The following is a 12,130-nucleotide window of genomic DNA, read 5'->3' as shown; positions in this document are numbered from 1 at the left end:
AAAGAGCATCTGGGGTCGATATGCTTTCCCTTTTTCAGGCCAACTGTTTCTGTGGGTTTCTCCAACCAGGTACAGACCCCTTCGTTCTTCATTCCTCCCTCTCTTCAACTGAGTTCCAGATTTCAGCTCAGTGTATTTCTGTGGATGTCTGTCTCTGCTTCTATCAGCCACTGGATGAGGACTCTAGGATAGCATAGAGAGTATTCATCAATCTCATTCTAGGGGAAGGGTTTCTAGGCCATCCTCTCCTCCACTGCCCAGACTGTCAGATCGTGTCATCCTTATAGGTCTCTGGAGATCTTCCTAGTTCCAGATCTCTTCTCGGACCTATAGTGGCTCCCTCTGATATGGTATCTCTCATCCTGCTCTCTCTCCTCTATTCTTCCCCCAACTCAATATATCTGCTCCTCCATTTCTTCTCCTCTACTCTTCATCTTGTGCTCTTATTGTGGCAGCACCCACTCCCCTACCCTCATGCTCTCAATTAGCTCGGGAGTTCATGCCACTTCCCATTCCTGGGGTCCATTTATCCCTTAGAGTCATTCATGATTTCTAGTTTCCTTGGGGTAGAGGATTATAGGCTGGTAAACCTTTGCTCTATGTCTAAAAATTCATATATGAGTGAGTACATACCATGTTTGTCTTTTTGTGATTGGGTTACCTCACTCAGGATGGTTTCTTCTAGTTCCATCCATTTGCCTGCGAATTTCAAGATTCCATTGCTTTTTCTGCTGAGTAGTACTCCATTGTATAAATGTACCACATTTTCTCTTTCCATTCTTCAGTTGAGGGGCATCTAGGTTGTTTCCAGGTTCTGGCTATTACAAACAATGCTGCTATGAACATGGTTGAACATATGTCCTTGTTGTATGGACAAGCAGTATTTGGGTATATACCCAAGAGAGGAATGGCTGGATCTTGAGGTAGATTGATTCCCATTTTTCTGAGCAACCGCCATACTGATTTCCAAAGTGGTCTTACAAGTTCACACTCCCACCAGCAATGGAGGAGTGTTCCTTCTTCTCCACAACCTCTCCAGCATAGGTTGTCATTGGTATTTTTGATTTTAGCCATTCTGACAGGTGTGAGGTGGTATCTCAGAGTTGTTTTGAGTTGCATTTCTCTGATGGCCAAGGATTTTGAGCACTTTCTTAAGTGTCTTTCAGCCATTTCAGATTCCTCTGTTGAAAAATCTCTGTTTAGTTCTGCACCCCACTTTTTAATTTCATTGTATGGTGTTTTGGTGGCTAGCTTCTTGAGCTCCTTGTATATTTTGGAAATCAGTCCTCTGTCAGATGTGGGGCTGGTGAAGATTTTTCCCATTCTGTGGGTGGTCGTTTTGTCTTACTGACTGTGTCCTTTGCCTTACAGAAGCTTCTCAGTTTCAGGAGGTCCCATTTATTGATTGCAGACCTCAGTGTCTGTGCTTCTGGCGTGATGTTCAGGAATCGTTCTCCTGTGCCAATTTGTTCAAGGGTTGTTCCCACTTTCTCTTCTAAAAGATTCAGTGTGGCTGGGTTTATGGAGAGATCTTTGATCCATTTGCACTTAAGTTTCATGCATGGTGACAAGTATGGATCTATCTGCAATTTTCTGCATGTTCGAATCCAATTGTGCCAGCACCATTTGTTGAAGATGCTATCTTTTTTCCATTGTATGGATTTAGCACCTTTGTCAAAAATAAGGTGTTCGTAGGTTCGTGGGTTAATATCTGGGTCTTCAATTTGATTCCATTGGTCTATCTGTCTATTCTTGTGCCAATACCAAGCTGTTTTCAGAACTATGGCTCTATAGTAGAGCTTGAAGTCAGGGATGGTGATGCCTCCAGAAGATCTTTTATTGTAAAGAGTTGTTTTGGCTATCCTGGGTTTTTTATTTTTCCATATAAAGTTGAGTATTGTTCTTTCAATGTCTGTGAAAAACTGTGTTGGGATTTTGATGGGGATTACGTTGAATCTGTAGATTGCTTTTGGTAGGATTGCCATTTTTACTATGTTAATTCTGCCTATCCAAGAGCACGGGAGATCTTTCCACTTTCTGGTATCTTCTTTAATTTCTTTCTTTAAAGTCTCAAAGTTCTTATTGTACAGGTCTTTCACTTTTTTGGTTAGTGTTACCCCCAGATATTTAATGTTGCTTGTGGATATTGTGAAAGGTGATGTTTCCATGATTTCTTTCTCATTGAGTTTATCATCTGTATACAGTAGGGCTACAGATTTATTTAAGTTAATTTTGTATCCTGCTACCTTGCTGAAGGTGTTTATCAGCTGTAGGAGTTTCCTGGTAGAGTTTTTTGGGTCACTTATGTAGACTATCATGTCATCTGCAAATAGTGAAAGTTTGACTTCGTCCTTTCCAATTTGTATCCCTTTGATATCCTGATCTTGTCTTATTGCTCTAGCTAGAACTTCAAGTACAATATTGAAGAGGTATGGAGAGAGTGGACATCCTTGTCTTGTTCCTGATTTTAGAGGAAATGCTTTGAGTTTCTCTCCATTTAGTTTGATGTTGGCTATTGGTTTGGTGTATATCGCGTTTATCATGTTTAGATATGTTCCTGTTATTCCTGTTCTCTCCAAGATCTTTATCATGAAGGGATGTTGGATTTTGTCAAAGGCCTTTTCAGCATCTAGTGAGATGATCATGTGGTTTTTCTTTTTCAGTTTGTTTATATGGTGGATTACATTGATGGTTTTTCGTATATTGAACCATCCTTGCATCCCTGGGATGAAGCCCACTTGATCGTGGTGGATGATTTTTCTGATATGTTCTTGGATTCGATTAGCCAATATTTTATTGAGTATTTTAGCATCAATGTTCATGAGAGATATTGGTCTGTAGTTCTCTTTCTTAGTCTTTGGGTATCAAAGTGATTGTAGCCTCATAGAAAGAGTTTGGCAATATCCCATCTGCTTCTATTGTGCGGAACAGTTTGAGGAGTATTGGTATCAGCTCTTGTTTGAATTTCTGGTAGAATTCTGCAGTGAAGCCATCTGGTCCTGGGCTTTTTTTGGTTGGGAGGCTTTTGATGACTGCTTCTATTTCATTAGGGGTTATGGGTCGATTTAAATTGTTTATCTGATCTTGATTTAATTTTGGTAAGTGATATTTATCCAGGAAACTGTCCATTTCCATTAGATTTTCGAATTTTGTGGAGTACAGATTTTCAAAGTATGACCTAAAGATTCTCTGGATTTCCACAGTGTCCGTTGTTATATCCCCCTTTTCGTTTCTGATTTTGTTAATTAGTGTGCTCTCTCTCTGCCTTTTGGTTAGTTTGGCTAGAGGTTTGTCTATCTTGTTGATCTTCTCAAAGAACCAACTCTTTGTTTCATTGATTCTTTGTAATGTTTTCCTAGTTTCTACTTTATTGATTTCAGCTCTCAGGTTGATTATTTCCTGGCGTCTACTCCTCCTTGGTGAGTTTGCTTCTTTTTGCTCTAGTGTTTTCAGTTGTTCAGTTGAAAGACCCCCGAAGAGGCACTTTCGTAGAGGGAGACCCACACACCCAGGAATCAGCGAGGCCACGAACTGGATGCAAAAAACAAGAGGCTTTATTGGAGACTCGGGTACCCGGGGCGACTTAGCCTTTGTGTGGCTAAGCGCCTCGAGCCAAGGGAAAGGGGTCCTTATATAGGGAAAAAGGCGCAAGCTAGGAGCAGGGATTCGATTGGATAATTCTAATGAGGCATTATACAGAGCTATTCCCATTGGTCAATGTATATGAGGCGCTATACAGGGTTATTCAAATGAGGCAAAGTACAGAGTTATTCAAATGAGGTGAAACACAGAGTCTTTCAAATGAGGCGAAATACAGAATCATTTCCATTGGATGGTTCAAATGAGACACAGAGCCATTCCAGATCAGCATATTCTCAAGGTCTGGTGTCTGGTACAGCAGACTCAATTCCCCCCCCTTTCCTGATGGCTGACCTTGGGGGCGGAGACCTTGGGACGGAGTGTTTCTCTTCGGGCGGGGCGGGGGCTCAGGGGCAGGGCTCCAGGCCGGCTCACTCGGTGTTTGTTCTCGTGCTGACCCACCTGGTGCTCGCCCTCGTGCCGGCCCACCCGGTGCTCATTCTCGGGCTGGCCCACCTGGTGCTCATTCTCGGGCCGGCCCCACCCGGTGCTTGTTCTCGGGCCGGGCGGGGAAAGGCCACCGGGGGTGGGGATCGGGGAAGCCGCCGACAGGAGGAAGAGGAGACAAACTTGAGAAAGAAAGGGCTAAGGGACAGGGGTCTTTCATTCCCCCATTTCTCTTGTAACTGAATGGAATCTTTCATTCAGAGGTCTCTGGATACTCTGGATCTATTTGCTTTAGCTGGTGGTATTGTTGAGTTAAGACTAAGGCCTGTATAACAGATAGTCGTTCTCTGATGAATTGAGTCAGTTTGTTCAGAATGCAGGGACCAAATATGAGGATCAAAAATAGAATAACCAGAGGTCCCATGAGCGTGGATATAAGGGTAGTCAACCAGGGGGACTTAGCGAACCATCCTTCGAACCATCCTTGTTGAGACTCAAATAGCTGTTGCCTCTGTTTTAGCCTCTCCCTAAGTTTGGCCATGCTGTCCCTAACTATTCCTGTATGATCTGCATAAAAGCAGCATTCTTCCTTGAGGGCAGCACATAGCCCCCCTTCCTGTAAAAATAATAAATCTAATCCTCGTCTGTTTTGCAGGACCACCTCAGAGAGTGATGTTAAGGATTTCTCGAGTGCACTGACTGACTCTTCTAGGACCTGGATATCCGTGTGCATGGCTTGTTGTAGAAGCTTAAAATGATTAATTCCCTGTAGGGCAACGGTTCCGGTCCCTATGCCGGCTGCTATGCCCCCCACTGTTATTCCTCCTAATAATAGGGCCACGGTAAAGGATATTGGCTCCCTCTTATATCGGGTTGATTTCTCTAGTACGCTGTAAACATATTCAGGTTGGTGGTATGTGACTTTGGGCCAAAGTTCTATCAATATACAAAAGTCAATGGTGGTGTTGAGAACAGTGGTAGAGACACAGGGAGTCAACCCAGTACTGCAAGCCCAATAAGTTCCATAAGGGGCAACAAGGTATCGGCTGTCCTGAGATAATGGCTCTACTTGGTTACATAATTCTTGATGTGAGGAAGGAATCCTGCCTATGCATAGCCCCTTTCCTGAGACCTCAGATATTGTGAGCTTGTGCTGCATAGCAGCTCCGCAACTGGTAGGTGCTGAGGTCTGGTTGGAGTAGTTGCCCAGTATTGCCACGCCTTCATAATATGGGGGCCGGGAAACTAGGCATAACCAGCATTCCTGAGTCTTGTTGGGGTCTGAAAAATTTAAGGCTTGGTAAACTCCTTGGATTAATTGTAATAATCTATCTCTGGTACCTGGAGGGTCTCTGGTTATCTCGATGTTTAGGGCATCTGGGGTGGGGGAGAAGGTGACAGCACCTGGTGTAGGAGTGATAGCTTTAGGAACGGTAGGGGGTTTAGGGACTTGAAAATGGGTTGGGGATCTCTGGTCCGCTATTACTATGTTTGGCCCGACTGATTGTTGGCTTAGGGGAGTAATTTGTCTGTACAGGGAGAATAAAGTCACCGGATCTTTCCCTGTTCGGTGCAGCCTGAGTCCCCAGACCTTAGGACTATCCCAAGTAGTTCTTTTTCCAGCATCTGTGAACCTTAGGATGAGAGGGTTGCATTTTCCTCCGGGGGTGGCGCCTTGAAAACCTCCCCCTCCGGCACTATCATAACAAGGTCCGCAGGCTCTTTGCCCACATCTCCATGGTCCTTTCCCTGCGTACCCTGGGATCTCCCTCCGTTTGAGAGTGATGAAATCCCAAGAGGAAGAGGGTTTCCAGTAAGCCTCCCCTGTGGTTTCACATCCCCATCTTGCACAGTACCCTTCCTGCGGCCCCCCGCAGCCATGAGTTGGTTTATGGCCGGGGCAAACATAAAAATCCTTGCTTCTTGTTCCTATCCTTCCCCCAGGGTGGTGGCATCCGTACCCTGGGAATGGTTCCTGGTCAGAGGGATCCCAATCAGACCCTACTAAGTCACATAGGTCGACATAGAGAGGAGGGAACCCATCATGTAGAGTCCCTATATAAGTGCTGAGGTTGGCTATTTCCCCGGTCCCTAGATTGGCTATTTTCCAGGTGATATTATAAACCCTGTGGGGGTTAGTTGCTACATGGGGGGTAAACAGACAACCAATCAACAGGAGGGTGTACGAGAGAGTCTTATCTTTAAAGGATTTTGAGTGCGGTGTGCGGTCCATTCTGATGCAGTGGCTGAATCGGTGGGTCGGGCTGGCTTTACATGTGAAGCATGTATCCAAGCTGCAATGCCGTCTACCTTGAGTGCGGTGGGAGTGGTAAGCAAAACGATGTAGGGTCCCTTCCAGCGGGGTTCAAGGTTCTTGGCCTGGTGACGCCGGACCCAAACAGTGTCCCCGATCTGGTAGGAATGGGGGATGGTGGGATGGTCCCTCTGGTCTTTATAAGCTTGAGCAAGGGGTTTCCAGACCTCCCGTTGTACTAGTTGGAGGGCCTGTAAATGAGCTTGGAGAGAAGGGGAGTTAGCAAAATCTGAGACATCTTGATCAAGAAAGTTAATGATAGGAGTAGGTACTCCATACAGGATCTCAAAGGGTGTGAGCCCATGTGGTCCAGGGGTATTACGAGCGCGGTAGAGTGCTAGGGGGAGTAGGAGGACCCAGTCTCTAGTGCCAGTTGCAAGCGACAATTTTGTTAAAGTCTCCTTGATTGTTCTATTCATCCTTTCTACCTGTCCTGAACTTTGGGGTCTATAAGCACAATGTAATTTCCAATCAATCCCCAACAAGGTGGCCACTGACTGACTTACCTGGGAGACGAAGGCGGGCCCATTGTCTGTTCCCAATACCTGAGGCATCCCATAACGGGGAAAGATTTCTTCAAGCAATTTCTTAGTAACGATCTTGGCTGTTTCATGTTTAGTAGGGAAGGCTTCAACCCATCCTGAAAAGGTGTCTACAAAAATTAATAGATACTTGTATCCATATTTTCCTGGTTTAATCTCAGTGAAATCTATCTCCCAATGTGTTCCGGGCCGGTAGCCTCTGACCCGGTTCCCGGGAGGAAGCTTCAGTCTGGATGCGTTGACTCGGGCGCACGCATCACATTGCTCAGTTACCTGTTTTAGAATATCGTTCTTCCCCAAAAGGAAATTGAATTCCTCTTCTCGTTCGAGGAGCTCCCGCATCTTCTTGGAGCTCAGATGTGTCATCTTATGTAAAAATGTCACTAGGTACTTGGTTACCCGGTAGGGGATGACAGTCTTTCCTTCATAAGTCCAATCCCCGTTTGGTTCCTTTGTGGCTCCCAATTTCTCTAGGGTTTGGATGTCTCTTTGTTCATAGTCCCATGAGGGGAAGGGATGGTCGTTGGTGGGCTCTAGAGCCAGGAGGTTAGTGGTGTCTGTGGTCAGGGCCGCCTCTCGGGCAGCCAAGTCTGCCCTTCGATTGCCCCTTGCTTCGAAAGAATCCCCTTTTTGGTGTCCAGGGCAATGTATGATACTTAAGGCAGCGGGCAGATGAAGAGCCCTTAAGAGAGCGAGGATTTCCTCCTTATTTTTAATGTCTTTCCCTTCGGAGGTAAGCAGCCCCCTCCGTCTGTAAATTTCTCCATGTATATGGGCAGTGGCGAAGGCATAACGACTGTCTGTATACACGGTGAGCCTCTTACCTTCTGCCAATTTTAGAGCCTGCGTGAGTGCTATGAGTTCTGCCCTCTGTGCGGAAGTTCCAGGGGGGAGTGCCTGGGCCCAGACGACCTGATTCTCTGTGGTGACTGCCGCGCCCGCCCTTCGTTCTCCTTGATGCAAAAAGCTGCTTCCATCCGTGAACCAGATGTGGTCCGGGCTAGGTAGAGGCTGGTCAGTCAGGTCGGATCTCGCTCCATGGGCCTCGGCCAATACCTGTAAGCAATCATGAGCCTCGGGCTCCCCAGGGAGGGGGAGCAGGGTGGCTGGGTTCAGAGTCACCAAAGGCCCGAAGTGGACCCGGTCTTTGTCTAACAGCATAGTCTGGTAATGAGTCATTCGGGCATTAGTAAGCCATCTGTCTGGAGGCTGTCTGATGACTGCCTCTACTGCATGAGGGGCATGTATGGTCAAAGGCTGCCCCAAGGTTAGCTTGTGAGAATCTTTTACCAGCAGGGCTATAGCGGCAATCATTCGAAGGCAGGGTGGCCATCCCGATGCCACAGGATCCAATTTCTTGGAGAGGTATGCAGTGGGCCTTCTCCAAGGCCCCAGTTTTTGGGTGAGGACTCCCTTAGCATAGCCCTCTTTCTCATCTATAAAAAGTTCAAATGGCTTAGCTAAGTCCGGTAGACCCAGGGCTGGTGATTCAAGGAGAGCCTTTTTGATGTCGGTGAAGGCTTTCTTTTGGGGCTCTTCCCATTTAAAAGCAACCCCTGGCCGAGTGAGGGGGTAGAGGGGAGCCGCCATTTCGGCAAACCCAGGGATCCATAGGTGGCAGAAGCCTGCCGTTCCCAAGAACTCTCTCAGTTGGCGGGGATTTTGTGGGGTGGGAATGTCTAAGATGGCTCGCATACGGGCTTCCGTTAGCCATCGACGTCCATCCTTTATCTTGTATCCTAAATAGGTCACCTGTTTCTGACATATCTGGGCCTTCTTGGCGGATGCCCGGTACCCTAGGCTCCCAAGAGTCTGGAGGAGGGCTTGAGTGCCTTCCTTGCATTCCCCTTTGGTTTTGGCTGCCAGGAGAATGTCATCTACATATTGTAAGAGGATTAGAGCGGGGTACCTAACCCGGAATTCTGCCAGGTCCTGATGTAAAGCTTCATCAAAAAGGGTAGGGCTGTTCTTAAACCCTTGAGGTAGCCTAGTCCAAGTCAGCTGCCCAGAGATTCCAAGGGCCGCGTCCTGCCATTCAAAGGCAAATATAGGCTGGCTGGTGGGATGCAGGCGGAGGCAGAAGAAAGCGTCTTTAAGATCTAAGACTGTGTACCAGGTATAGTTAGGTGGCAATCCACTCAGCAAATTGTAAGGGTTGGGGACAGTAGGGTGTATGTCCTCTATCCTTTTATTGACTTCTCTCAGGTCCTGCACTGGCCGGTAGTCATTAGTTCCCGGCTTCCTAACGGGTAGCAAGGGTGTATTCCAAGGAGATTTACAGGGCACCAGAATCCCTTGTTCAAGTAACCTTTTAATATGTGGCCGAATTCCTTCGCGGGCTTCTTTAGGCATTGGATACTGTCTGACGGATGCAGGAAGGATGGCAGCTTTTAAGGTTACTATAATTGGGGCCTGGTTAATGGCAAGGCCCATTCCTCCTGTTTCAGCCCAGGCTTGGGGAAATTCCGCAAGCCAGTGATCAAGGGTTTCCTGATTGTTCGAATTAGTCCTCTTTTCATGGAGTCTATATTCATCTTCTATGGACATTGTCAAGATGGTAAGGGGAATTCCCTCTGGCCCTGTGACTTTGACTTCTGACCTCTCAAAGTGTATTTGAGCTTTTAATTTGGTCAATAGGTCCCGTCCTAGTAAGGGGTAGGGGCAATCTGGCACATGGAGGAAAGAATGCATAACCTTACCGGTCGCGAGCTGGAGCTGCCGATTTGTAGTCCAATGGTACTGCTTTCCGCCTGTAGCTCCCTGTACCCATGCAGTCCGGTGACTCAGGGGTCCGGGTGACCGATTCAGAACGGAATGTTGTGCCCCTGTATCGACTAGGAAGGTGACCGGATGCCCCCCGACTTGCAGTGTTATCCTGGGCTCAGGGGGGGGCTCCTGGCCCCGACTCCTCTAATCTTCTAGGTTCAGGAGGTCAGAAACCCTTGGCGGTGGAAGCTTGGCCCGGGGGTTCTTAGGGCATTCTCTTGCCCAATGTCCTTTTTCTTTACAGTAAGCACATTGGTCCCTGTCCAGGTGGGGCCCCCTTCTGTCATCCCTCTGTCTATTCTGTCTCTGGCCTGTCACTACTGTGGCCAATAACCTGCTCATTTCTTTATTCCGCTTACGGTCTCTCGCAACCTCTTTTTCCTCAGCTTCCTGTCTTAGTCTTTCCTCTCTCTCCTGGGTTTCCTTCCTCCAACGTTCTTCTCTTTCTGTCTGTGTTTCCCTCTTATTAAAAATACGTTCTGCTTCCTTCAACAAATCTTGGAGTGTATATCCCTGTAGATTTTCTAGCCTTTGAAGCTTGTTTCTTATGTCCGGGGCTGATTGCCAAATAAAGGACATAGAAACGTTGGTGGCCTGACCTGGATCTTCCGGATTATAGGGAGTATACATCCTGTACGCTTCTTTCAATCTCTCTAGAAAAGCGGCAGGTGATTCCTCCGCACCCTGTATTATCTGCTTCACCTGGGCCAAATTAGTGGGTCTGCGTCCTGCCCCCCGGAGTCCCGCTACCAGCAACTGGCGATAGAGACGCAGGTGGGTCCTACCTGCTTCGGTGGTAAAATCCCATTCAGGTCTTTCAAGAGGGCAAGCCGCATCAATTTCATTGGGTAGCTGGGTGGGCTGCCCGTTTACTCCTGGGACATTTTTTCGTGCTTCTAGTAGCACGCGCTGTTTCTCCTCCGAGGTTAAGAGGACCTGCAAAAGCTGCTGACAATCATCCCAGGTGGGTTGGTGAGTCGTGAGTACCGACTCTATGAGAGATGTCAGCCTCACGGGGTCTGCAGAAAAAGAAGGATTATTATTTTTCCAGTTATAGAGGTCCGATGCTGAGAATGGCCAATACTGAGGTTGGCCGTTCAGTCCAGTTCGGAGGGGCAAAGTGGTTGAATCTGGAACGGGCTGCTCCCTGCGACCTCTTAGTCGATAAGCCATTGGTGAAGGGTCAGGGGCCGCTTCCGCCAAGGCAGCGGCGGAGTCCGCTTCTGCCTCTGGTGGGGGCGGCAGTGGCGGATATGGCGGGGGCTCCTCCGTTAATAGATCAACCAACTGGTCTTCTCCCGGAGGGAGTACCTTAGGTGTCTTCTTTTCTTTAGCCTTAGTGTCTTTCACCACGGTAGGGTAAAGGTTGGAATGGGAAGGGGGGTTGGGAGGAATCAAAGGAGTGGGAGGTGTAGGGGCCGAAGGAATGGGTCGGTTGGAGCGGTTAGAGGGGGGAAGGAGAGAGGGGCCCTTGGGATGTAAGAAAGGACGTACCCAGGGAGGGGGGTCCTGAACCAAAGCCTCCCAAGTGACGATATAAGCCACTTGATCGGGATGCCCGTGTGGTCCAGGATCCATAATCTTCTCTTTTACCTGGAATATAGTCTGGGGGTTAAAGGTACCATCTCGCGGCCAGCCTACGTCAAAGGTCGGCCATTCTGAAGAACAAAGAGTAATCCATTTGCGTTTACGCACATTAACAGATTGGTTATGAGCATATTCCTGTACATCTCTCCAGTGCGAGAGTGTTAGGGACAAAGGAGTGGTGACAGTTTGCCCCATAGTTTCTAGGCTTAGGAGGACACAAATGACAGCTACAAGACAAAGACCGAATAACACAGAACAGACTTTCGCAGCGCGGTTTCGACAGAGAGTCGACAGAAGGAATTGAGAGGGGGTCGAGGAAGGGGGCCCTCCTTCCTCGTCCCCAGTAAAGATTGCAAATCCCTCAAGCCGAGGGCCTTCTCCAAAGAGACTGGGAAAATGTCCAGTCATAGATCTAAGTTCAAAGTACAAATCCCTCACCCCGAGGGCTTCCCAAGTTCAAAATACAAATCCCTCACCCCCGAGGGCTTCAAACGCTACCAGGACGTCTCCTGGAGCCGCGGTCCGGAGTCCGAGCTCGTCAGCTCCTCTCGGATCCGCCAAATACAAATGTACACAGCTGTATACTACAAACGCAAGCGCAATTCACAAAACGGATTCAGACAGACAGACGAGACGAGACAAGACAAGACAAGACAGCGGATCCGCACAATGCTTACCTCCCAAACGTGGGTCGGTGGTCCCTGGGCGGGGGTCTCTATCCCGGACGAGCCCCCAAATGAAAGACCCCCGAAGAGGCACTTTCGTAGAGGGAGACCCACACACCCAGGAATCAGCGAGGCCACGAACTGGATGCAAAAAACAAGAGGCTTTATTGGAGACTCGGGTACCCGGGGCGACTTAGCCTTTGTGTGGCTAAGCGCCTCGAGCCAAGGGA

At 48.0% G+C, this 12,130-nt stretch overlaps 1 protein-coding gene across 1 annotated transcript; it reads right to left on the bottom strand.

The window, feature by feature from the left end:
- Window positions 1-4,279: 4,279 nt before the first annotated feature.
- Window positions 4,280-6,259, bottom strand: LOC113834829 (MLV-related proviral Env polyprotein-like). Its single transcript, XM_027407406.2, has one exon. It carries the CDS (start codon window positions 6,257-6,259, stop codon window positions 4,280-4,282), a length of 1,980 nt encoding a protein of 659 aa, XP_027263207.1.
- Window positions 6,260-12,130: the final 5,871 nt, after the last annotated feature.

The sequence above is a fragment of the Cricetulus griseus genome, chromosome 3 (assembly GCF_003668045.3).
Source record: "Cricetulus griseus strain 17A/GY chromosome 3, alternate assembly CriGri-PICRH-1.0, whole genome shotgun sequence".
Classification (NCBI taxonomy): Eukaryota; Metazoa; Chordata; class Mammalia; order Rodentia; family Cricetidae; genus Cricetulus; species Cricetulus griseus.
Note: the sequence above shows the minus strand (reverse complement) of the source record. Positions and strands in the feature narration are given on the sequence as shown.